Raw genomic sequence first — 26,403 nt, forward strand, 5'->3', positions numbered from 1 at the left:
AAAATTGTGGGTGGGGGATTGGGGGATTCATTTTATTTTTTTTAAGAACCATTGACCTGCCTAGACCTTGTAGGGTAATTATTTTCTTACGCTCACCTGACTTCTCCTAACAGTGAAAAGCTCCAAAACTGCAACACTTACCAGTGTTTGGTTTCCTTTGCAAGGAGATCTCTGGAGATTTATTGTGTTTATTTGCAAATATGAAGCTGAACATAGGTGGAGGCACAGCTTAAACACATCAAGGAATAGCCAAAGTCTACTGCTCTCACATTAGATCTCCAGAGAGATAGCCGATAACTTAACAGCTCACACTCAGATCTCTGGGTCACTCTGAAATTGTGGTCTGTGGGCCTGAAACTGCCGTCTGTCTCCACACAGAGACACCTAGATTGCAGCATCCTTTGCTTGTAGGGAGGGAGGTATTTTGTAGCCATTAAGAACACTTAAGGGAAGTAATCTAACAATTAGTTCCCACCAAAACACACTGGCAGTCTATTGACACTTTTTTGCCTTAGTGCAACCAACCCTAATAGCTTCAGTTACAGATACACACAACAATGGTATATGCCTGAGCTCTCAACTTTATCCAGTTTTAGCAAGCATTGGAATGATACGTAATATGGCAAAATGCACATTCAGCTATATCTTTTCATGAGTGTAATCAATAAGTGCTGCTCTAAAAATATTGAGTGACCTCTCCCTTTTGTACCAGGGTTGCAGTGATAAACAAACGCTGGCTTCCTGTAGTGAAGGTTCACTAGCGGAAATCAGGAAACTAATCTTTTGAACGGAGGGATGTTCGCACGTTGTAATTCTTTTTATTTTCTTCTGTGTTCTCCCGCACAGCTCAGTTATAGATTGGTCCATAAGATTGAAGAGAATGGATAGGGGCTGAAGAGAATGGATAGGTGGGGAGTTATGTTATTCAGATTGTAATAACGTAGTGGTAGAGAACATGGTTTGCATGAAGGTGCCAGGTTATTTTTTTAAATTGTTTGTGCATTTTCCATTTTTCTATGTACACATCATACTTTACCATCATACATAATTTTTGTGCAGACTTCCCAACCTGACCTTCCAGGGCACCATTGATAAACCTAACATTGCTGCTTATCAGTTTATTAGTCCACTTTACTTTTCGTCTTCTAATCCCTCATTGTATTTAACTGTTGTTCGTAGGAATACAGTGGTACCTTGGGTTACATACGCTTCAGGTTACATATGCTTCAGGTTACGGACTCTGCTAAGAACTTTGTTTCAGGATGAGAACAGAAATTGTGCTCCGGCGGTGTGGCAGCAGCAGGAGGCCCCATTAGCTAAAGTGGTGCTTCAGGTTAAGAACAGTTTCAGGTTAAGAACGGACATCCGGAATGAATTAAGTATTTAACCCGAGGTACCACTGTGTACCTCTACTTGTAAATTGATTTTTAGTATCCTTAAAAAAAAAAATTCCCCAAAACTGTCCCATTTGCGCTTTGTCTTTTTAAAATCTTGATTCCTTATTTTAGCTGTCATATTTGCAAATTCTGTCAATTTGTATAGTCATCATTCTATCCCTGCCGTCTCTGGTTACGAAGATCACGTACCAGATGAAACAAAAAATGCCTTTCTGCTTGAGACCTTGGAGAGAGCCATTGTCAGCTCCTGAAAAAATAATGTGATTTAGATTTGGGGGGGGGGAGTGTTTTACTATTAACAGTGCAATCCTATGTGTTTTCATTCAGAAGTAAGCCATGTTGAATTCAGAGGAATTATCTGCTGGCTGAATGCAGGACTTAAGAGGGGGGTGGAGGTGATGGTGTTCACCATGCCTCTCTCCTGTGCATCAGCAATTCTTATTGTTTTTGTCTGAGCAATTATTCTTTTTCCATTGTAGTCTGAGCAATTGAAAAGAGGAAGAGAAATGCTCTCCTGGCTCTCAAAATTCTACTTCTGTGCACTGTCTAATTAATTCAACAGGCACACAGTTTCCCCACGATAACACCTCACATCATGTTATATTTGTCGACAATAAAACAAATGTACCAATGATTTGCAATGTTTTATACGTTTGGTAAATTTAATCTCCAATTCTGTCAGGTTTCAGTTCAGTATCCCTTTGGGGAAACTTGCCTTCTTTTTCTTTTTGATACAGCAGTCCAAATTCAGAGGGTAATCTGGTTTCAGAACATTTGAACTTTGAATGAATGAATGAGAACATTTGGGAACACTGGCATTTGAGATGAGAAACGGGGTTCTGTATTCATTGGCTATGATTCAAATTTGTGTTTTCTCACTTTGTAACAGAAGATGGTTGGGTAGATCAAGGAAACACTTCCGAATATGATTATCAACAGCAATGTTTTGTAGTACACAATTCCTGACGCTAAACCCTCTGAAGTTCAAGGCCCAAACAAGAGCGCATTTTTGGGTGCTTTAATGATCACTTCAGAATATTTTCCCACAGCAGTTCATCACTGTTCACAAGTTATGCTTGTCGTTATGTCCCATCAAGCGTTATATCCCATGTGGGGAAGGGCAGATCCACATTTGCATACCTTGATGCATAGCTATAAAGCTTTATAACTAGACTTAAATGTGATCCCAACACGATGCTCTTCATAATAATAATAATAATAATAATAATAATAATTTATTATTTATACCCTGCCCACTTGGCTGGGTTTCCCCAGACACTGTGGACGGCTCCCAACAGAATATTAAAAACACGATAAAACATGAAACATTAAAACTTTCCTAAACAGGGCTGCCTTCAGATGTCTTCTAAAAGTCAGGTAGTTGTTTATTTCCTTAACATCTGCTGGGAGGGCGTTCCACAGGGCAGGCACCATTACCGAGAAGGCCCTCTGCTTGGTTCCCAGTAACCTCACTTCTCACAGTGAGGGAACAGCCAGAAGGGTCTCGGAGCTGGACCTCAGTGTCAGGGCTGAACGATGGGGGTGGAGACGCTCCTTCAGCTATACAGGACTGAGGCCATTTAGGGCTTTAAAGGTCAGCACGAACACTTTGAATTGTGCTTAGAAACGTACTGGAATGGTTGTCCCCAGACTCTGGAACCCACTCCCTGAAGACGTTAGACTGGCTCCCCCCTTGTTGTCCTTTTCGTTCCAACAGGCTTTTTGGAATCAGCTGCTTTTCATGAAAGGGCTGATCCAATGCTGTTGTTCTTGTAATTATTTGTATGTTTTAAACAATTTTTTTATATGGACATAGTTTTAATTCTGTTTATGTTTAATTGTTTTTAATTATTATTTTTTCTATGTTTTTAGTGATTCGTGTTTTTATCTGTAAGCTGCTTTGGGTCCAGTCAGGGAAAAAGGTGGGGAATAAATACTACTTCTTCTTTTTCTTCTTCTTCTTCTTGATGGTTTGACAGTGAATAAACCTCCCTGTCGCTGCATTACCTGTCCCTGCCTCATTTCCTTCACTATCCTCTCCACTGATCACGCATCTCAGTCTCATGCAGCATTCATAAGTAAGTCCTACTACGTATGAGGCTTACTCCCAGGTAAATAACTGCAGCCTAATGTGCTTATAAGAAATCTGTCTATTCAGGTAAAAAAAACAAAGGTAGAATTTGGTCAAGCAGAAGGAGAAACTTCTACACAGTAAGAACAGTCTGGCAATGGAACCCAAGGAAGTGGGTTCTCTCCATTGCTAGAGTTTGGATATTCATGCTCTAAACCGGTGTTTCCCAAACCTGGGTCTCCAACGGGTTTTGGACTACAACTCCCATCATTCCTGATCACTGGTCCTGGTAGTTAGGGATGATGGGAGTTGTAGTACAAAAAAACCAAAAACAAACAGCTGGAGACCCAAGTTTGGGAAACACTGATCTAAAGGATGCTCTAGCTTTTGGTTCCCTGCACTGAGAAGGAGATTGGAGTATACAGTCCCTCTAATTCTGTTTTATAAATATAGTTAGTTAGTTAGTTAGTTGCACACATAGGTTTGGGTTTTTTTGGTAATGTTTTGTTGGAATTTAGACATTTGGTGCCATCAGGACAACACGAAGAATCGCCTTTCAAAGATAGCTGGAACTGTTTGTGGCAAGGCTATTTTTGATGCTGAAGACAACCTTAGCCTGCCCCCTTTCTTTAGTAAGTAGAATTATTTTCCTGACTGAATGTCTTTTTTTCTTTCTGAAAAGCTATGCAGGAAACCAGTCACCTCCATCTTCCTTCCTTCTTCCCTTCCTCTCTTTCTTTCTTTCTTTCTTTCTTTCTTTCTTTCTTTCTTTCTTTCTTTCTGTCATCAATTTTAAAAGCTCAGAGCCACTTACAGTTAAATTTCTTACAGCTCCTTTCAAAAGACACTGGATATTGTGTAGAGGCAAGAGGAGCAGGGGCTGTTAGTGCTGCTGTTGTGATTCTTTGAAAAGACACACTTCCTTTTGCCACCAGAGTAAAGAAATGTTTTTCTTTGCCAAGATATTTGATGCTGTGCAAAAATAAGATGAGGAATCAGAGGTTCAAAACAATCACAGAACAAAAAGCATTTCATCCTTTCCACAGAGATGCACTTGGTGGTTCTCGCCCCACTGCCTTCAGAATGTATGGGAGGATTTCCACGAGGATTTTCTGTGTTCAGAGCTTCAGATATTTAAGCCCTAACCTTGGGAAATTGGCTACTTTTATCCATAGGACCGAGGGCCTGTATTCTTATGATATATAAATCTGAGCCTGCTGTAGTTGAGCTTAAGCAAGCATTTGAACTGTAGGGAGCATAATTTTTGAAGCAAAGACACATTTCCCTTTCTTGTTCTTTTTTATTATTATCATTAAATTGCTGGGGAAAGCGAGAAGTAATACATAAGCCATTTTTAACACAAGCCTATCTAAAAAACCATCTCCCATGATATGTCTAATTTAGTCCTGAGTGTGAAGCAAAAGCCACTCAACAGGTTCGTTCATAAGAAAATGGGCTGGATCCAGTGAAACAGCCATAACTCAGTGGTAAACCACATGCTTTACATGTCAAAATCCTTAGCATCTCCGGGTGGGGTGGGGGTGATGGCTGTCTGAAACCCTGGAGAGCCACTTCCAGCCAGTGTGGAAAACACAGAGCTAAGTGGATCAACTGTCTGATTCAGTTGTAAGGCTGTGTACACACTATACCTTTAAGGCACTTTTGAGGCACATTCTTTCCCTCAAAGAATTCTGGGAACTGTAGTTCATCCCTCAGAGAATTAGAATTCCTAGCAACCCTTAATGAACTCCAGTGCCCAGAATCCTTTGAGGGGAATAATGTGATCTCAATGTGCTTTAAAGTTATAGTGTGCACAGAGCCTAGCTTCCCATATTCCTCCAAAAGAGCAAGCTCCCATGTTGGGGAAAGTTCTGCTGGATGCTTTGACTTCCATTCCACTCCAGATTCTAGTAAGTTCACCCTGCACTGGCAAATCACTGCAGCAATTATCATATGAGTTGGATCAGATGTGGGAACAGGTCAGATTAATAAATAATAGGCACAGGCTATGAGCTTCAAGTGGAATAATAATAATAATAATAATAATAATAATAATAATAATAATAATATATTCTTTATACCCTGCTCATCTGGATGGGTTTCCCCAGCCACTCTGGGTGGCTTCCAGGAAAATATTAAAATACAACAATTCATCAAATATTAAAAGCTTCCCTAAACAGGGCTGCTTTCAGATGTCTTCTAAAAGTCAGATTGCATCCTTTTGAAAGAGTGCTAGGACTGAATGGCAAATTGAGCATTCGGATCAGTCATCCCTGACTATTGCCCTACAGCTCTTATGGACTACAATTCCCATAAACCCTAGCCACTGGGCACTCTGATCAGGGTTGATGGGAATTGTAGTCCAAAAGAGCAGGAAGGCACCAGGTTGGGGGCGGCTAAGCTGGATGCATTCCCATTGTAAAGAGTGTAATAAAAAACTGTTACGCAAAACAACAACTTTCAAAGAGGGTTTTTAAGAATAAAATAAAAATATTTTCCAGATGATTCTGTTCCAAAGAGTTAGACACAGATTAGATAAAAGAGGGAGAGAGCTAAAAGCCACCAATTTAAAAAGGAATGTTAAAGAAATGTAATAATACACCCCATGTGTATTTGTAAACATAGATGTCCTTTATTTTCCTTGGACATCATACATAATATCTAGACGATAATCTGTTTAGATGCCTAATGATGTAAGTGAAAGGAATATCGATAGAGGAATCAAAGGGTTGAAGGAATAAAATTGTATTAGACTCAAGATGGTAAGATAGAATTGACTATGTTTCTGTTAAAGACATTTACCGGTGAATGACTAGATATAATTAATTGCACATCTTGTAAGGCCCACTGTGTAACTAAGAAAGCTTTCATGCACATCTGTTTAAATGACTATCCTGGTAAGGAAATATCTCTCCACTGAAAGCCTCCATCACAGTTCTGCTAATGACTTTCTGGTTAGCTTAGGCTTATAAACGTGGTGTTATGTTATCTACATGGCATTGAATCCAGACATCTTTCTGCCATCTTCCATGCATACTATTGCCACTCATGGAGAAAGTATATCTATCTAGAAAGAGATTGACTCTGTGTTCACGGTCCATCCTCTCCCTTCTGATGACTGATTTGGACTGGCAGAAAGCATCACTGTACCTGTGTGGCTTATGGATGTCGTATACACTGAATTTGTAGGCTCACAAAACCCTGCACCCAGAGCAAATTATTCAGTATGTAGGGAAATGTGATGCTTTCCTCAGATAGGACATTAAGTTTAGTATCCTGATCAAGGAAAGTAATAGTTCTGCTCTATTCCTCCTTGGTCAGACCATACCTGGAGTATTGTGTCCAATTCTGGGCACCACAATTTAAGGATAATAGACAAGCTGGAACATGTGCAGAGGAGGGCAAGCAAGATGATCAAGGGTCTGGAAACCAAGCCTTATGAGGAGCAGTTGAGGGAGTTGGGGATGTTTAGCCAGGGAAAGAGGAGACTGAGAGGAGGTAGGATAACCATCTTCAAATATCTAAAGGGCTGTCACATGGAAGATGGAGCAAGCTTGTTTTCTCCTGCTCTGGAGGGGAGGACCTGAACCAATGACTACAAGTTATAAGAAACAAGATTCCGACTAAACATCAGGAAGAACTTTCTGATGGATAGAGCTGTTTGAGCATGGAATGGACACCCATGGAAGGTGTTGGGCTCGCCTTCCTTGGATGTTTTTAAGCAAAGGTTGGGTGGCCATCTGTCATGGATGTATTAGCTGAAATTCCTACAATGCAGGGGGTTAGGCTAGATGACTCTTAAGGTCCTTTCCTTGAGAAGGGGGAGCAATTGGTTCCCCTGCAACTCACATGTACAAAATGATTATTTGCCTGATGGCAAAATTTGCCCATGAGTATTTAATGAAGGGGTGAACAAAAGCAGAAAAGGAATAGCAGAAAAGAAAGTAAAAGATGCTGGGGAGGAGAAAAGAAGCATAACTGACAAGATAATTGTTTGAAGCATCACTTAAAATTATCACCAATGTGACAATTTGCACCTACATCCTTATCAGACCAATACTACTATAAAGTGGTTTATAAGTGTCCTCATAAGATGTCCATAAAAGGATTTTGTCTAGTCATCTAGGCAACTTCAGCTGCCATCCTGTACACATTTACCTGTGAGTAAGTCCCATTGAACTCACCGAATTTTACTTTTGAGTAGACATGTACCGAATAGATTTCACTGTAAACCTTAGTAATTGTGTATGTTTTGCTTTCATGTAATTGTTTTTGGTACAATTGGAGATTTATTTACTTTTTTAACATGGTGAGATTGAGTATGAAAAAGTTTGCAAATCCCTGCAACAACAGTAACCTGAGAACAGAATGGTTGGTGGTGACTCAATAAAAAAGCAAAACAAAATCTGCATCAGAGGGCACAACATGTTCCCCTGGCATTACAGCATTGCAACTTGAGACAAAGAATTAAACAACCCTGCAGTGGCAGTACAAAGAGATATTTCAATCTACTCCATGAAGTAATCAATAAGAACAATTCCTTTAATGTGCTTTGATGACTATTTTCAGGCTTTAGAATTCTTCCCACTACTTGCTAATCCCTATTCAAAGTAAAATACATTTTAAAAAACCCATCAACACAAAAGAATCCAACATAATTGCAGCCACACAAACAAAAAAGGAAAAATACAGCAGGAAGGCGCTCTGAAAACACTTTATTAGACAATTAAATGTCATCAGAATAGACCATTTTGTTTTGCACCTATGAATATTTTTTGTGTCCTGCAGCTGGAAAAAACACCAGTCTGTAAAGTGATTTTCATCATGTAGTGTCTCTCTTTGATATCTGCTGCAGAAAGTTTGGTTGATGATGCTCTTCGAGTTTGATTTTAATCCATGTATATGAACAAAACACACCAGGAAGATTTGTTCCCTTCTGCTCCTCCTCTTTTATCACTGTTCTCTGGCCTCTGTGCCCTGTGCACCTTCATATTAATGATGCTGGTGACTCAGTACAGCAAATTAGGTGAAACACAACACGTTAATTGCAGGCTGTTCTTTTTCATAAACAAAAGTACATTTGGCTAGTCATTCCATTGACCTTCTGACAACATTGTGTGACCAAGATGTAGCCAGTTGATGTGCAAAGACATTTCCACTCACTTTCCTTTTCAAATAGTTGAGTATCAGCCACAGATTCCAATAATACAAAGAAGTGCAGAGAATCTGGAGTTTGTTTGTGTTCAGGCCCATGTTAGTGTGGAAGATTTTGCAGCCAAAACATAACTAGCAAGCCCAGCATTAGTTAATGTACTGTATGAAAGGGGTCCATGCAGCTGTATTTGCTAAAAGGCTGACAGACCATGGAAAAGTACCGTAATTGGTAGAGTCCTATGAGGGAGGAAGTAAAAATTTGTTTTCTTCCTCTTCTCACTCTCTTCTCTTTGAATCATTGTAGCTGATTAAATGTGAACATGAAATAACTCATGAACAAGTGAATGCAGAAAGTGTTGGTGGCAGGGGAAAAATATTGGTATAAAGGTGAATTCCCTAGATGCCAAGATCCAGGTTTGGGCTGGGGGCAAGTACTCTTTGGTGAGAGAAGGTGAGAGAACAGAAGCAGAGATTCAAAATTACGTAATATGCAACAAAGTAAACATGGAAACATAGGCTGTGAGACATTTAAAATAAACCCTTGTGAGTTCCAAAATTTCCGCTTCCCTTCCTGTAGACAGAGTTTACTTACAAACTCTCCAAGGTCAGATTCATGTCCTTTTCCATACAGCATTCAGAAAAAGTTGCACAGACGCCTTCACTGCAATCTTTTCGGTGTCTACAAAAAACATTCTTGTTTAGACAAGCTGGATGCTTAGAAAGTAGAGGTAAATTATAATGTTTAAAGTAGAGCTGTGAATTTTTCTCAGTATTATTGATTTATCTTTTTGTAAACCGCTTTGACGTGCTTTTTTTTTACAACCAAGTAGTGTATAAATTTTATAAAATAAATAAAAGTCTTTTGACATTTAAAAGTGAAGGTAATTGAGAGGTGCAGGTTCAGTCACTGATCTATCTGTTTACAGAGTTTGACTGTAAATTATTTCTGTTATGGTTCATGGTTCTTGAAAAAGATTTAAGAAGCTTGATGCAGAATACCCAATTCTGTACCGTAAATTCATCTGCAGCCACCTGCTGTCTCAAGACAAACACACAAACGCAGCAAAGGGAGAAGGAAAAATTAATGCTGCCAAGCAATGGCAGCCAGTCTGAGTTTTAGCGGTAGAATTTCCAGGTCAAGGGACACAGCTTTGAAAAAGTACTGAGGAGCCAGAAGAAGTATGTGTCACATCCACTCCTTCAGGGTTAATGTCTGCATTTATGACTTTGCTTCTAAGGGAATGTTCACATTACAGTACCAGCTTAGAGATCAGTGAAGTTTTTAATCCGTGGATTCCAAAGTGCTTTCCTCCCAGCTCTTTGCATCATCGTAGCTTCATTAGTGCCAGATTCATTTCTGTTTGTGTTCACACCAGGGCATTTTCTGCCAGGTGCCTCAGAAAAAACAGGCCATCCAGGTTTTTTTTCCGTGTGAGATTGCGGTGGTCATTTTGGGTGCTGCACTCTCGCCTCGAAAAAAGTGCTTTATTTGGAGCGAGAGTGAGGTGCGGGTCATGCGACTCACCAGGGAGCGCATGCCAGTATCGGGCCTGAAAAAGTTGGATGGTATGCTGGGTGTTGGAGGTGGAAGGGATGTCTATACCACATGAATGCTCAATGCATATTCTGCAAAGGGCTAACCCACACTTTCTCTCTTCCCACTGTCCGCCCCCCCCCAAAACCCCCGCTCTTTAGTGTGAAGGGGACAGGTTAGGTGCGGAGCAAGGAGGAAACCGCTTGGACCCGTGTCTAGAATTGCCTTAAATAATAAGTGCAATCCTAAATATGTCTACTCTGGTCTGCTTTGGGATAGATGACCCTTCCAGCTGTGCGATTTTGATTTTGTGCTGTGCGCTGCTGTGGCCCTCACAGTGCCATGAAACGCTGTTGTCCGATACAGATGTGTCAAAATCCTGGCAACCTTGAAATTATCACCCATGAGAGCATGTTCCTGTTTTTCAAAATGGTTTTTAGATGTCCCTAATGTTGTTTAATATGCTTTTTAACTGCCTTGTTTGCCTGTTTGCCGCCTTGGGCTTCTTTGAGGGCGGGACACGTAAGAAGGGAATAAATGAAATGCGGGGTTTTCTCTATCGATTCCTATGCGGAGGCAACCACGGCGGCAGCAACGAAAGGAAACTGCCACTGAGGGAGAAACTGGCGCTCCAGCTTCTTCTATGCGGGAAGAGCGCTGCTTAGCCCCGCCCCATTGTGACGTCGTCGAGTCACGGGCCTCACGTCGTCCATAGGCAACGGCGATACGTCGCCAATGCAGCCCCGCGCTGCTTGAGCGCTTGTAACAATGGCCGCCCTAGCAACGGTAACCAGGAGCAACCAGGTAAATACTCCCCATCACCCTCAAACTGTATCGAGCTTCGTCTCTGTGGGCTTCTGAGTGAGGTTCTGCTTGTGGCCGAGGGAGGAAAGGCGGAGACCGAGGGTTACACGGGACTTCGCTGGTTTCATACACGTGTCTGAAAACTACCACCGTTGCTCCCTGTGCCGTCAGAGCCTCCATTAACGCGTCTATTATTCCCGCAAATACAGGGATCCGGTACCACCAGGACCGGCTCCGCCATGGCGCAGGGGGGATCGGGACCCTGGGAAGGCTACGGACCCGCAACCGCCCAGCTTATGGGCCTTGTGCGCAGGAACTATTATGTGCGTGAAGGTTCAGGTGTGCTCCGAGTTTGCCCCCAAATGCCACAGTAAATGAATGAATCTTGCTCTGCAGGGATATTGGAGATACATATTGCGATGAGATATTGCGTTAGAATATTTTAATGTGAAATTTAAATTCCTTTATTTGATTCGCCATTAGTGGTGTAATTCAACCGACTTAAGATTTAGGTGAAAGATGTCTGAATCAGGCATTCATCTTTTATTTTTTAAGCACCCTTGGCACTGTGGGATAAACCACAGAAGAGTTTGGATTTGATATCCCGCTTTATCACTACCCGAAGGAGTCTCAAAAGCGGCTAACATTCTCCTTTCCCTTCCTCTCCCACAACAAACACTCTGTGAGGTGAGTGGGGCTGAGAGACTTCAGAGAAGTGTGACTGGCCCAAGGTCACCCAGCTGCTGCATGTGGAGGAGTGGAGACACGAACCCGGTTCCCCAGATTACGAATCTATCGCTCTTAACCACTACACCACACTGGCTCTCAGAGCCTAGGACTTGCCGATCAGAAGGTCGGCAGTTCGAATCCCCACGAAAAACTTAACTGTCAGACTCAATGTCTGCTACATAGAGATCAGGCTTAGATTTCCCCTCTGAATAAAGCAAAATTGTCACATCACTGCAAAGGAAGCAGAAAGTAGATTTGGGGCCTCATACTCAGTGGCGCTGTGGGTTAAACTACAAAGCCTAGGACTTGCCGATCAGAAGGTCGGTGGTTCGAATCCCCACGACGGGGTGAGCTCCCATTGCTCAGTCCCTGCTCCTGCCAACCTAGCAGTTCAAAAGCACATCAAAGTGCAAGTAGATAAATAAGTACCGCTCCGGTGGGAAGGTAAACGGCGTTTCCGTGCACTGCTCTGGTTCGCCAGAAGCGGCTTAATTATGCTGGCCACATGTAAGCTGTACGCCAGCTCCCTCGGCCAATAAAGTGAGATGAGCGCCGCAACCCCAGAGTCGGTCACAACTGGACCTAATGGTCAGGGGTCCCTTTACCTTTACCTTAAGATTCAGGTGAAAGATGACTGAATCAGGCATTCATCTTTTACTTTTTAAGCACCCTTTAAATACCCCCCCCCCCAGTTTTTCTGATTAATGCATTTCTTCTCATGTTTTGGGTAGAATCACGGTTCTTTCAGTAATTCAACTGCTTTTCAACAAAATTTCAGAACTGCAAGATGAAAGCTGATCAGCCTAAGAAAGCTGAATTTATAAGAGAAGGGGACAAACTAAATAAAGAGTAAGTGTATATCTTCTATTGTTGTAGGAAACATAGTTTAAAATTACAACGAAACAAAGAAATTATAACAGGATAGTGACTTGGAACTCATATAGTTCAATATTCTTGTTTAATACCTTTAAAGGAAGTATAATCTTTGTTCAGCTTTAAAAAGGAGACTTTTGGGTCATTTTGATGACCCCACCCATAGAGTTCATATGGTACAAACATGTGCAGTCCAATCCTAAGCATGTTTACCCAGAAATAAGCCCTACTGTATAACACACTAGTAAATGTGCATAGTATTGTAGCTATTAAGGTAAAGGTAAAGGTACCCCTGCCCGTACGGGCCAGTCTTGACAGACTCTAGGGTTGTGCGCTCATCTCACTCTATAGGCCGGGAGCCAGTGCTGTCCACAAACACTTCCGGGTCACGTGGCCAGCGTGACATTGCTGCTCTGGCAAGCCAGCGCAGCACACGGAACACCGTTTACCTTCCCGCTAGTAAGCGGTCCCTATTTATCTACTTGCACCCGAAGGTGCTTTCGAACTGCTAGGTTGGCAGGCGCTGGGACCGAACGACAGGAGCGCACCCCGCCGCAGGGATTCGAACCGCCGACCTTTCGATCGGCAAGTCCTAGGTGCTGAGGCTTTAACCCACAGCGCCACCTGCGTCCCTAGTATTGTAGCTATTAGCAAAGCCCAATCAAATAAGAAAAAATTCTTAAATCATAACATTTCCACTCAGTATGATTAGTTTAAAAGGAGCAAAATTTCTCCTTTATTATGTGACTGCTGAATTTTATGTTACAATAGACTTGTCCCTAAGATAACCATAATGAAATTTGATTTGTAGTAAGGCTTTGATCAACATCCAATTTATTATTAATTAGCATTCCTAAAGACATATGAGGACTACATTGGAGAGTATTGCCTTTGTGGTACTTACATGTTTTATGCAGCAGGGCATTTGGCTTGAGTGGCATTTTAATCAGGAAAAAGTGGCAGGATATGTGTATACAATGCAGATCTCCTGGTCATGCCTGGTTTGCCCTTAAATGAGGTGTGTTTTTATGGAAATTATAATTTTATATTTTTCTGAAAGTGATGTGGTTTAAGACTATTTATTGATTCATTTTTTACTTATTACTAGAATAATTTACAGGTTCAAACTATAGACTAATTAAAATTATTTATTGTATTTGCTTTGCTTGGGTGAATGCATTTTAACTGAAAAATATGAGTAGTGTATTTTTTTGTATTGCATGGAGACCTAACTGGTCAAAACTTTTTATTTTTGATTTAATTGGTACCAATGTATATTCTGTTATTTGTCAAATATGCATTTTAAACCAAACTTTGTCCCTAGACTTCTGAGCATTGAAAGGGATAAAAATATGCTTCTCTTCAACAAGAAGAGTGATTTCAGGAGGGAATATAACATATTGGAAGAACTGGAACATCAACTGACTAAGAACCGGAAAGCAGAAAGTAAAATATTGTTTTCTTAATATATATTTATTCAATTACCAGTTTGATAATAGCTGAAAGCATTTCCTGCTACATTTTATGTCCCACAAACGCCACAAAAGGTAAAGGTAGCTGGGTTGGCCCATTTCTAAAATCTATATTAGGGCAATACCTTTATTAGGCTAAAGTCTCACAAAATAGTGTGCAAGCTTCAAGTTCTCCAGAATGGTAAGCAAAACAATGAGCGGAGAGAGGAAAATGCTGGGTGGTAAAGTCACGAGTTTGAATCTTGTAAGAACCTTAAGATGAAACTTGGGAGAGGGTAGCACGTGTGCGAATAAGGCTCTGTAGTATTGTAGCTGCTCATTTTATTTAAATTATTATGTCAGTTACAATGAACAAAAATGAAAATGATTTTTTTAATTTGCATTTTCACAGTGTGTATAAAATATTTTTGCCCAACTTTTTCTTTAAAGAATAAAATATTCCCCCCCCCCCCCGCTTTAAAAACAGGTATGTGCACATGTTACAGCATCAAAATTCCCAAATGCAACACCTTCTTAAGATCATTTTTGGAAGTACCGTACTTCCTATTAGGTGCCATGGGAGATTAACTAGAATCAGCAGTTGCTCCACTCACAGATTGGGCTCTTAAGCCTCTCCTTCAAATGTCATCCCCCTGAAAAGCTGCCTGCCAAGACTGGGAGGCCTCCCAAGTGGCATCTTAAAAGGCATGAGAACTACCATCAGAATGAGTTTTTTAATCCTCTCTGCCATGAGTTAGAGCAGTAGTCTTCAACATTTTCAGACCTAGAACCCACCTTTAACCAGGGTGGATTTGATTTAAATCACTAGTCAGTAAGACTTGATTTAAATCATTTTTTTAAAAGAAAGAATCATTCTTGCTGGTATAATCTTAATATTTACAACCAGATGAAGTTTTCATTTTTGGAATAAAGATGTTTTAAAATGAAGGTGTAAGGTGATTTATTTATTTTTTTGTTTACTTTCACAGAAGCTAATATCCAACAAAAACTGGGCAGAATTTATAATAATGTTAAAGGACTCCAGCGACAATTAAAACATGTGAAGCCAACCCCAGAATGTAAGTCTTACTACTAATCTTTTTGCTAGGAAAAAGAAAATCCTTATAATTTGCCTGAATAATTGTGTTGCGGATTGACACTTTCCCTGTGTTTTAGCTCTGAAAGGGTTTTCATTGTGCACTTGGCTGATATTGGATTAAACTGAACACAGTTGCAGCCCAGTTTACAAAGTCTGCAGTCCTCTGCTCACATACTAGGGACTTAATCTAATGGAAGTCAGTGAGACTTATTTCTGAGGAAACCTTCATTATATCATGCTGAAGGTCTCTTCTGTGTTGGCCTGCAATGTATAAGAGCAGGGATCTGCCAAACTGCTGTTATTCAATGAACGTTAATTCTGCTTTAGCTGTGATAGGTGGAAGTGTCATTTCGTTATGTGATCAAGCTCACTTGTTTGTGTGGTAATAATAATAATAATAATAATAATAATAATAATAATAATATATTGTAGCCCACCCATCTTACAAGAACTGGATTATTATAGATCTATTCCTGACATAAATTCACTAGGTAGTTGTTGAAGGATATTTGGAACTGTTTATGATGTTTGCATTAGCAGAAATGTCCTGGTTTTATCTCATTTCCCTTTTCTTTAAATTTGGTTATTTTACAATGTGTTAGTATTTTTAAAGCATCTGCTGTGAGCAAACCTCTCTATCTTAATATATAAACATAACTTTCTCTCTATTTTGTAGTTGTTGACAGACTCAGAGAAATGATGGAAGACGCTGAAATGTCAATAAATGCATTTAAAGAAGAACAGCGACAAAAGTATTTTATTTTTATTTAAAGCATTAATACCCTGACTGTTTTTGATAGCGCTAAGGTGGTTAATAGCAAAGTTAAATCAACATAACAACATTAGAAGCAGAACAGAGAATAAAAAGTAACTACTAAGTTTCTAGCAGTTAAAAGTTGTTCAGTTTAACATTTATGGGTTGAAATCCGGTCCTTAAAAGGAAGGTTTTAGCAATTTAAGCCTTTTTAAAATGGTTTTAGCAAGCCACTTAAAAGGAGCATGGTGTAAGTCCTTTTGGAGAGAGTTCCAGATTCTGGGCACAGCTACCATGAAAGCCCTCTTATCTAGTACATCATATGCTCTGGTTTTAAATCTGATAGTTGTTATACTAGAAGAGCCTTCCCCAACCTGGTGCCCTTTAGATGTTTTTAACTACATTTCTCATCAGCCTCAGCCAGCATGGCCAATGATGAAGTCTTATGAGAACTTTACTCAAGAAGAGGCATAGGCAAACTCCAGCCCTCCAGACGTTTGGGACTACAATTCCCATCATCCCTAGCTAACAGGACCAGTGGTCAGGGATGACAGTATTTCCCAATTTTCAGGAATGCATGCCGCCCTACATCTACATAGACAAGAGAGTGTTTATATGACCTTTTGGCATAAATACTGTCTGAAAACTTACTATTCCAACGTTTTGCTGCCACTCTCAGGCTCCAATTGTTGAACACATCCAATAATGTAGGCATCCTCAGTGGGATTTTTGACTTTGATCAGCTTGCTTTCCAAAACTATTTTTACAAATCTACTCAGTTTCAAACATATTTTTCCAGGCAAGCATGGTTGGTACTAGTCACATAGTTATCCAGATCTTACTGTCTTTAGGATTGTTGGATAGTTATTTTGCTAATTGTTAATGGTTTATTAATTATGCTTTTATTTAAGATATGAGGAGCTTCTGAGAGAGGAGAAGACAGCTACTAATGAGATTAATGCATTGGAGAAAAAAATTGAGCTCTGGGCATTAGGTACTTCAGCAACAGGAAATACGCCTAAACAAGGCATGCTTGTAGTGGATAAAAAGAGACAAAATCACCTGCCTCCTGGAGTAGCTGAGCTTGATAAATTCCTTCAACAGACAGGGGGCAAGCAAGGAGGTTGGGATGTATATGATCACCAAGAATTTTTGAAATTGTGGACAAAGCATAAAGGAAAACCATCGTACATTGATGAAGTCCTTGATCATCTTCCTGACAGAACAAGGGAGGATATTCTGCAGCATGAGAAATGGTATCAAGAATTTCTGATTTTAGAAGCACAAAAAAAGGAGGTGAGATAATGTTGCTAATTAGCGTTTGCCATTTAAACAACTTTGTGTCAAAAGCGATGAGACAGTTCACCCTCTTTTCTTCATCTCTAGCTCTGCTGCCATGGCTTTCTTTTCCTTTGCTGGTAAGCAGGACATGCTAAAGGTAAAGGGATTAAAGATTGCTAAAAATGTTGTTTCGTCCAAGGATTACATGCCCAGGTTTTTGGGTAACAAAATTGTAATCCTGATCATTTCCTGAACAGTTTACAAAGTAAGGGTCATTCTGTACATTACTTTGACTGCATAGAGGCTTCATTACATGGTAGTTTTTAATTTGTGGGGAACAGCTTAGGATACAGGTGTGGCAGTTTTTGCCATATTAGCACATACCTTTTCTTTCTGGAATTTTGTGCTGGCAAACATAATCTGAAATCTCTTAAATTGCAGTGGAATTTAGGCAATAAGACTAAGCAGGTAACTTGGGAAGAAGTATGTGTGGCGTTCGTATGGAGCCCCCGGTCGTTTCATGGACTATTGACCCGTACACCACTAATCCGCTGCCACCAACCAGGTCCTCCCTGGTAAAATCACTTCAGTCTCAGTCAGCTTTTCAATTAATAAAGAAGAGTATATTTTATTTCAGACGCAAACAAAACGTTTACCGCATTCCAAACATTGTTGCTCTTTACTTTCTTAGTCTTATTTTCCTCTCTCTATCTCTCTTACCTCCCCACGCTCAAGAACCCACTGCCCTAACTGTCTCTCTATTCCCAACTGCCGTTTCCAACTGCCTTTCCCAGCCAGCCAACCCACTAAAACCAACCAACTGCCCACCAACAACTCCCAACGAACTCCCCCCAGAATTCCTCCCAGAACTAGTTTTATAGACCCACTGACTCCACCCCCCTGGGTCCTGTCTGTGCAACCTATTTAACTATTTCCCCTCCAGCACTCTCTCATATATGTTAACGTCACAGTATGGAGTTACTCATTCTGCCTGAACCTTGTGTTAAAGCCCAACTGTTGCTGCTTCTTTGCAGATTTGAATGAGAAGGGAGTAGTTTGCCATAGAGAAGCTTTAGGCAAGTAGATGAAACTTATTTTTCACACAATATGGGGCTTCCCCATAGCTGGCAAAAAATAGTTGGGTTTTGTGTGTGTGGAATAGTGATATTGATTTGAGAGCTGGCAACTAAAAGGATTAAATGCCTCCTCCCACCCAAAGTTCTCCCCTGCAAATTGTCCCTGCTTGGCCCAGATTTCCATAGGAGAATCAATGACTAGGCCAGTGGTTTTCAACCAGTGTACCGTGGCACCCAGGGGTGCCTTGAATGATGATCAGGGGTGCCACAGGCAACACTGGCCTCTGTCCCTCTCTGTCTCTGCCTCCCAAAGGCTTGCACAGCTGTTTGTTGCAGCAGCCAAGGCTACAATGTGCTCCGCGGGCAAGTGGTGCCTCTGGGGCTGGCCAGGGGGTGCTGGTTGCCAGGAGCTGAGGTGGCCTCGGAGTAAGCAAGGAAGCAAACAGGTAAGGGAGCCCAGCCAGCCAGCCTGCCAGCCCTTGCTGTTGGGAATAGACAGACAAGTCCCAGGTCCTTGTGGGGCAGTGTGAGGAGGCACCTCTCTTTGGGACAGGAGGGGCAGCTCAGAGACCGGGGGTGGCAGCTGCAACTGCCCGGAGGACTCACAAGGAGAAGGGAGAGGAGGCTGAGGGAGCCCTCCACAAGGGAGGATGAGAGGCTGCCAGCTCTGCAGGCAAGGGGTAACATCACAGAGCTCCTGAGCCCCACACGGGGGGCTGCGCTGCAGAAATAATGTAGTCGGTTAAGGGAGCTGTGGACTCAAAAAGGTTGAAAACCTCTGGACTAGGCATTAAAGAAGTTGGGGCAAAACCTGTAATTTGCCTTAAGTTAAATGCCAAAGGCATGAATGAGTCAATGCCAGCTACATTATTGCAGCCCTGTTTAAATCAAGGAGACAGCAACAGTGAAGTGGGTTACAGAACTGCCTCTTATATGGCAAGGCTTTATACAGACTTTATACAACTTACTCAGGAGTTCTGCTCCGGGGATTGCATCTAAAGCCAAAATTACATATAGTCAGAACACATTGAGTTCAGTGGCAGATGGGATTGCCGAAGTTGTTTTATTGGAACCCCGCCTCCTTTTCACCCCCTTTAATTTTTTTCAAAAATATTTGCCACATAAAGCTGAATATGCACAGGTTAAATGCGCATAAGTTGCAAGCTTCCTATATTGGCATTTGATGCGGAGGGTTCAAAGCATTGTTAAGTGGTTTGTTGAGGAAAATCTCATAAGATTCTGTTAAGAAACCACACCTACTTTTTCACTCTACATGAAAAATAGCCAAGTTCCTAATTGACATGAGTTTCTAATAGGAAGGATTTTGAAATATATTGTTCATTTTTGATAGCCCTCAGAAAGCTGGAACTAATGTGACAGTATAATCTGCTTTAATTGGTCTATTCTAGTCCATTCAAGAATGGAAGAGAAAAAAGCTACAAGAGAGAGAGGAAATCTTAGCCCAGAAGAAGCCAGAGGAAGGGCTCACTACAGCTATACTACAGCATGCAGCAGCCCAGAAGCAAAAAGTTGACGAGGAAAGGAAAAAACGACTGAAAGAACTTGAATTGTGGAAAAGGCAAAAAGCAATAGAATATTCAATGAAACAGGCTGCTCAGCTACAAGCAGAGGAAGAGAAGGAGAAGAAAAAGCAGAAGGAACGGCAGCGGCAATGTCATATAAAGTTGCTGTTGGAAGACTATAGTAGGCAGAAAAAGGAGGAGGAAGAGCTTTTGAGATTTGAGAAGAAAAAGAGAGAGGAAGCTGAAAGGGAAGAGAAGAGAAGAATTGCTGCAGAAGAAATTCTTAAGTTCCAAGAGCGAGTGAGTATTGATCTCCTGTGTATTTACTTCACATTCCTCCTTGTGTAGCAAAACAGAACAAAGATACCAAAATACGTGGTATCAAAATGCACGACAAGTTTCTTAGCAATACATGTTGATCTTTACACCTGCCTTTAATTGGTGCTGTCTGTGGTGCAGCAACACGTCCCATTGCTTACTATTACAGGTTGATCTCTTTGCCCAGGTATCTCTTTGCCCAGGGTGAGTAAGAATTGAGACAAACTTGTGAGCGTTCAATTGTTGTATAATACTGGAACCAATACTTGAAGCTGCATGTCTCCTCCTCCCGGAAAAGGGAGAAAGACTAGCTACATGTGCGGTTTCCAAAGCATACACCCTCCACCTTCAAGGCTGCATGCTGGGCTCCTTCCTCCTCCCCAGGCAACATTCTTCAAGTGGGCAGAGAGAAAAGCAATGGGCAAGACAAATAATTCCAAAGCTTTGCATTGGAAATATGTGCCCCAATTGGCCCTCTCTCTCTGCAGGAGTGGGAAATGGAGAGAAAGAAATGCAAATATACTGTGGCCAGTTTGTTATCTGTACTTTCTCTGTTAGAGAGGTGGTAGTAGTAGTAGTAGAAATACAGTGGTGCCTCGCAAGACGAAATTAATCCATTCTGCGAGTCTCTTTGTCTTGCGGTTTTTTCATCTTGCGAAGCACGGCTATTAGCGGCTTAGCGGCTATTAGCGGCTTAGCGGCTATTAGCGGCTTAGCGGCTTTAAGAAAAAGGAAACAAACTCGCAAGAGCTCGCAAGACGTTTCGTCTTGCGAAGCAAGCCCATAGGGAAATTCGTTTTGCGGAATGACTCAAAAAATGGAAAACCCTTTCGTCTAGCGAGTTTTTCGTCTTGCGAGGCATTCGTCTTGCGGGGCACCACTGTAGATAGATAGATAGATAGATAGATAGATAGATAGATAGATAGATATTATTTATACCCTGCCCATCTGGCTGGGTTTCCCCAGATGACAGTGCTGGCTGATAGTTCCCTCTCCCCTTGATGTGGGTTGGAGAAAGAGAATATTTCTGTATTTTATCTCTGAAATGTATTCACCACCCTTCAGATAATTGACACTTATTGGGCAGTTACAAAACAGTAAAAGAAAAGTGAGTATTTTTCTTGGGGAAGCTAAGAATTGGATTCAGGCAAGGCAAATGTGTATCCTACTCCTGCTGTTGTTTCACTGGCTGAGTCTTGCCCCTTCACCCCTCAAAGAGACTGCTGGTTGGTTGGTTGGTTGGTTGGTTGGTTTGTGTCAGAAAGTTTACATCCCATTTGCTTGTAAGTAAGCCTCTAAGTGGTTTACAGAAGTATAAAATAAATAAAATGATCATTAAAAACAGTTGTTTAAAATACTTAAAAGGTTATTAAAATCAACAGTACCTAAAAGAAATAAAACACAGGTAACTTCTACATGTCTGGATAGGCTCACTGAAACAAAAATGTTTTAAGCGGCTGCTAAAAAGAGTCAGTGAAGATGCCTGCCTGACGTCAGTTGGTATTTGCACTAGAACCAACTGCCCTGCAGCAGGGGAGGAAAAAATGGTTCATAACAGCCACCTCTTCTAATAGCATGCTGTACTCTCTTAATAGTATGTTCTTGTTCTTACTGATCTAATTAATGTAAGCCGCCCCGGTAACCTTGTTGGTTGAAGAGGGAATAGAAATAGTTTTAAGTAAATAAACTTTACAAAAACCAAGATATTGTAAGATAAAGGTCGCTGCATAAAATAATTAAACCTCTAAAAGTTGGGTATGTTTAAAAGAGTGGAAAAATAAAAGCTTGTTTGAGTAGTGCTAAAATGAGGACAAAGTGGGTGCCAGGCAAGCTCAGATTCCACCCCCAAAAAGGATCCCCTGTCTCTGCCTGCCTTACTTCCAAAGCCTGTGATGTCTGGAAAAGAGTCTCTAGAGTAGATATCATAATGTAGGCAGATTAACTGAGCAGATACAACCATGCAGATCCCAAAAGATGTGCACCAGTGCGTAGAGCTAAGCCTGGAAGGGAACAGTGACCCATTGAGGTTGTGGAGAAAGCACAGTGCTTCATGGCAGCTTGACATTCATGATCTTCTAGGACTTGGGGAGGGAAGTTTGTATAAATGAAAATAACTCCCTCCCTGTGTCCTCTGGAGAATAAATAGTGCAAAAGTGGGAAAGGTCAGGCAACAGTATGCAGGATGGGGGGGGGGGGTTTGAACTCCCACCCTGATTATTTGTAAGGTTAACTTAGCAGAGGCCTTTGTGTACTAACTTTCACTGAACGTTACTCTCAAAAAGAGTTGGTTGATCTTGGTTATTTAAACACTGTTGCATAAGAAGATGCTTTGTTTTGCTTGAAAATTAGTACTATTGATTCTAAAGAGATTTTTTCCCCACTGTATTTTATTCTTTTGCTGTATTTTATTTAGGATTTATCTAAAGTTGTGTTTAAGATTCAAGAAAAACAGGCAAAGGAAGACAAAAGAATAGAAAAAGAAAGAAGATTGAGAGAAAAGTTGAGAGAGAAGGTAATACATGAATTTGTCATGCAGCTCATCATAATCCATTTGTTCACACTAACACCCCATTTCACACACCATCCATTCCCTCCTCCCATTGACTCCATTCGAAATTTCCCATCCATACCAGCACCACATGCAAATTGCAGCAGCTGAGAGCTGAACTTGGATCAGGACGAGGTATTGGGGACCTTGACACGCCTCTTCCAGCAATGATCCTAAACCATATTAAACCCTTCATACCTGTAGTTTGCATTGCTGAAAAAGGAATGAATGGATCATTTTTGGTAGTCTAATCAGGAGGCATTGGTGGTCTGATCTGCTGTAGAGAGTGGAGAACTTCAAGGCTTTGCCTACCTTGATGGCCCTGATCTGACTCAGGGAGGATTCTCCCCTTAGAATTTTTTATTTTTAACTGAAAACCTTAGGGGTTCCCCCTTGAAAATGCTGATTCTTCTTCAGTTCCATTTTTGTTAGAACTCACATTAAATATTTGTTTTAATCACAAAGTGAGTCCAAGGTAAAACAACAACAATGGACGGCTGCATTTTGGCTTCTACATAATAGCTACTGTTTGCTGTTGCCTTTTAGGATGTTTTTTTAAGTTTTCACTGTCAACAGGTTGGAATGAATGTACCTCGAGACCCACGTAGGCTGTTGAAGCCTACAAAAGTTTGGGAAGAACGAACAAAAGAAATTGGACCAGAAGGTTCCGGGCCACTTCTGCATATTCCGCACAGGTAAGGAAACAAAAGCTATTTGTATGTTTTAATGTAATTCATCCCAGAATGTTTACCCCTCTTTATTTTTACAGGGCTGTCCCAAGCTGGCGACAAGAACAATAGTTGGTTGGCTGCACAGTTTTATTAGAAGATAAGCAAAGCATGTATAAATTTCCTGAATAATTGTTTTACTATTCCTGTTATTGTTTTTGTAAGACTTTATTATGTAATAAATGATGTATGTTTTATATAGGGTATGAATTTATGTAAATTTGCATTCTATGTCATGTATATTTTATCTTTTATTTAACATCCTTATGTAGATTACACCAAAAATTACTAGTAAAAATGCACTGTTTCTTACTTTATTTGAATTTTCTCCCCCCCCCCCTTTGAATCTGTATTTAGCAATTTAGTTCTAGGCATTTGACTATAAATGAATGCATTGTTTTATAATAAACTTAATTACATTATAAATTCTTTTTTGCTGGGTTATTGAGTTGATAAGTCAAATTTGTCCCATACTATTTTACTTATTATCTTACATTTATGTATTGACTTTCTTTCAACATGGAACCCCAGATGCTGTACATGGTTGTCAGGCAAACACCTATCCAGGTTTGCTGCTAATAATCAGATTGTTCAAGGAAATTAAAAGAAAGGGCAACTCTAAAAGGATATCTCCAAATTGAGTGAATGGGCTGTAAAATTGCAAATGCAGTTCATTGGAAGTAAGTATAAATTGATGCACATTGGAGCAAAGAATAATAATTACATTCACATATACACTCATGGGGTCTGAACCGGCAATGACTGACCTGGAATGAGACGGTTGGGTCAAAGTGGAAAGCTCGATTAAAATGTCAACCCAGTATGCGGCAGCTATGAAGAAGGCAGATTCCATGCTTGGAATTATTAGGAAAGGAATTTAAAATAAAACTGCCAATATCATCATGCTGTTATATATGGTGCAACAACACAGTTCTGGTGACCACACCTTTTAAAAGACATCTGAAGGCAGCCCTGTTCAGGGAAGTTTTTAGTGTGTGATGTTGTGTTGTGTTTTTACTACTTTTTCTTGGGAGCCACCCAGAGTGGCTGGGGCGACCCAGTCAGATGGCAAGCCAGCAAACTTTATTTATATATATATATATATATAAATAATATATTATATTATATTTTATTGAAAGAATATTTTAGAACTGGAAAAGGTTCTGAAAGGGACAACCAAAATGATAAAAGGCCCTAGAGCAACTCCGCAATAAGGAAACAACATCTGGGGCTTTTTAATTTAGCGAAAAGGTGGGTACGTGTATGGTGGAGGTATATACAATTATGCCTGACGTTGAGAAAATAAATAGAAAGTTTTTCTCCCTTTCTCATAAAACTTGGGAGTTATTTAATGAAGTTAAATGTTGGAAGGCTCAGGACGGGGACACAACATACAGTTAAGACTATGGAATTTACTCCCCCAAGAAATAGTGATGGCCACCCACCATAGGCGCCGACTCCATGGGGCTTGAGGGGGCCCGAGCCCCCTCAAAAATTCGTTTGGGGGGGCTCCGCCCCCCCAATAATCTCCGGCGCCCCTCCAGCAGAGCGCCATCGCCACCCCTCCCCCAGCCCAAAATGCACAGGGAGGGGCGGGCTGCATGCCTCCTGCCCTCCCTCCCGAGCAAAAGCTCCACCCAATTTCCTTTGGAGCTGATTAATAGGCGCAGCACGCTCTCCCCTATTCGCTCACGAGGAGGCGGCGCCACTTTATTTGCATATTCATGAGCTTATTTATTATTCATGAGCTTTCCCGGGCCCCCCCAATATTTTTTATAAGTCCGCGTCCCTGCCACCCACTTGGATGGCTTTAAAATAAGTTTATAAAGAAATTAATGGGGGGTGGGCCCTGGGCTCCTTTGGGAAGAAGGGCAGGATATAAGCTTAGAGTACCTCTGAATACCAGTTGCTGGGAATCATGAGTGGGAAAAGCACTGTTGCATTCAGGTCCTGCTTGTGGCGTCAGAGGCATCTGGCTGGACACTGAAAAAGATGCCGGACTAGATGGGCCTTTGACCTGATTCAACAGCACCCTTATGTCCTTAAGGCACAAGACTCCTCCCTCCATCAACTGTCACATGGCAGCTGCTACTCTTACTGGCTGCAGCAAAGGAGAGATATCAGCAACTTTTGGTGCCTCCTGTCAGCACTTTTCCATTTAAGGTGGTTATTAAAACAACTTGTAACCAAGAACTTGAAACCGGGCTTGCTTGTTTCCTTCTCCCACCGCATCCACTTTCCTTTTGTGTCGTCTTTTTATATTGTAAGCCTGATGGGAAGGACTGCCTTTCTCAGCGACTTTCAAACTAACCGTGGACACCCTCACATTGTGCAGTAAATATTGCAGTTGAATTAAGAAAAAAAAAAGATTGAGGGAATCCTTCAAAGAAGATCATTTCTGCTCAGATAGCTAATCTGGATGTTGGGTTTGAGCCATGATTTTCACTGCAGCGATGGAATAAAATGAGTATTAAAAAGCATGGCATTATAGCTGTTGCCATAGCTGTCAACCGTCCCTTATTTGGTGGGAAACTCCCTTATCCCAGTGCCGTTTCCCGCTGCTGTCCCGGATTGATGATGTCCCTTAAATTTCCCGGGTTTCATGCTCGCCCAGCTTGGGAGGAAAACAGCGGCTCGGGGTCCTCCACCGTGAGAGAGAGAGAGAGCGCATGAGCTGCCGCGTCTCTGTCTCTCCCTTTTCCCCCTCAGGGGCACGTCGTGAGGAGACGGGTGGCGGCGGGCGGGCAGGCAGCCCCTCTCTTGCGGGACTTCCGCTATGCTGCCAGGGAAAGCCGGAGGCGGCAGCGGCGGCGGCTGAGGAGGCGGCCTGAGGGAGGAGGAAGAGGAGGGGATAGGGAGGGAAGCAGAAGGGTGGCACTTCAGTGGCTGCAGCGGCGCCGCAACCGCCTCATGCCAGTCTCCCTCCCTCCCCTCTCGGGCGGGGAAGGGCCAATGAAACTCCTCGTGCCAGGACGACGGCAGCCCCGATGTGCTGCTTAGTGTACCCTCCAACCAGTGCAGCATCTTAATGTTGTGAGAATACCCTCTGCATCCCTTTCATAA

The 26,403-nt window shown here is 41.5% G+C and overlaps 1 protein-coding gene across 3 annotated transcripts; it reads left to right on the plus strand.

Moving 5' to 3' along the window:
- Positions 1 to 10,807: 10,807 nt before the first annotated feature.
- On the plus strand, positions 10,808 to 23,766 carry CCDC112 (coiled-coil domain containing 112). Of its 3 annotated transcripts, XM_028749027.2 has the most exons (11): positions 10,808 to 10,960; positions 11,170 to 11,283; positions 12,468 to 12,538; positions 13,887 to 14,008; positions 15,003 to 15,092; positions 15,789 to 15,864; positions 16,778 to 17,162; positions 19,633 to 20,046; positions 22,478 to 22,576; positions 23,189 to 23,307; positions 23,382 to 23,766. In XM_028749027.2, the coding sequence occupies exons 1-11, from the start codon at positions 10,925 to 10,927 to the stop codon at positions 23,410 to 23,412; spliced, it is 1,557 nt and encodes a 518-aa protein (XP_028604860.2). In that variant the 5' UTR covers positions 10,808 to 10,924; the 3' UTR covers positions 23,413 to 23,766. The 3 variants fall into 3 exon arrangements, with proteins under 3 accessions (XP_028604860.2, XP_028604861.2, XP_028604862.2); XM_028749028.2 differs by lacking the exon at positions 11,170 to 11,283 and having other exon boundaries at positions 10,811 to 10,960; XM_028749029.2 differs by lacking the exon at positions 10,808 to 10,960 and having other exon boundaries at positions 11,222 to 11,299.
- The last annotated feature ends 2,637 nt before the right edge of the window (positions 23,767 to 26,403 follow it).

This window comes from Podarcis muralis, chromosome 11, assembly GCF_964188315.1.
Source record: "Podarcis muralis chromosome 11, rPodMur119.hap1.1, whole genome shotgun sequence".
Taxonomy (NCBI): domain Eukaryota; kingdom Metazoa; phylum Chordata; class Lepidosauria; order Squamata; family Lacertidae; genus Podarcis; species Podarcis muralis.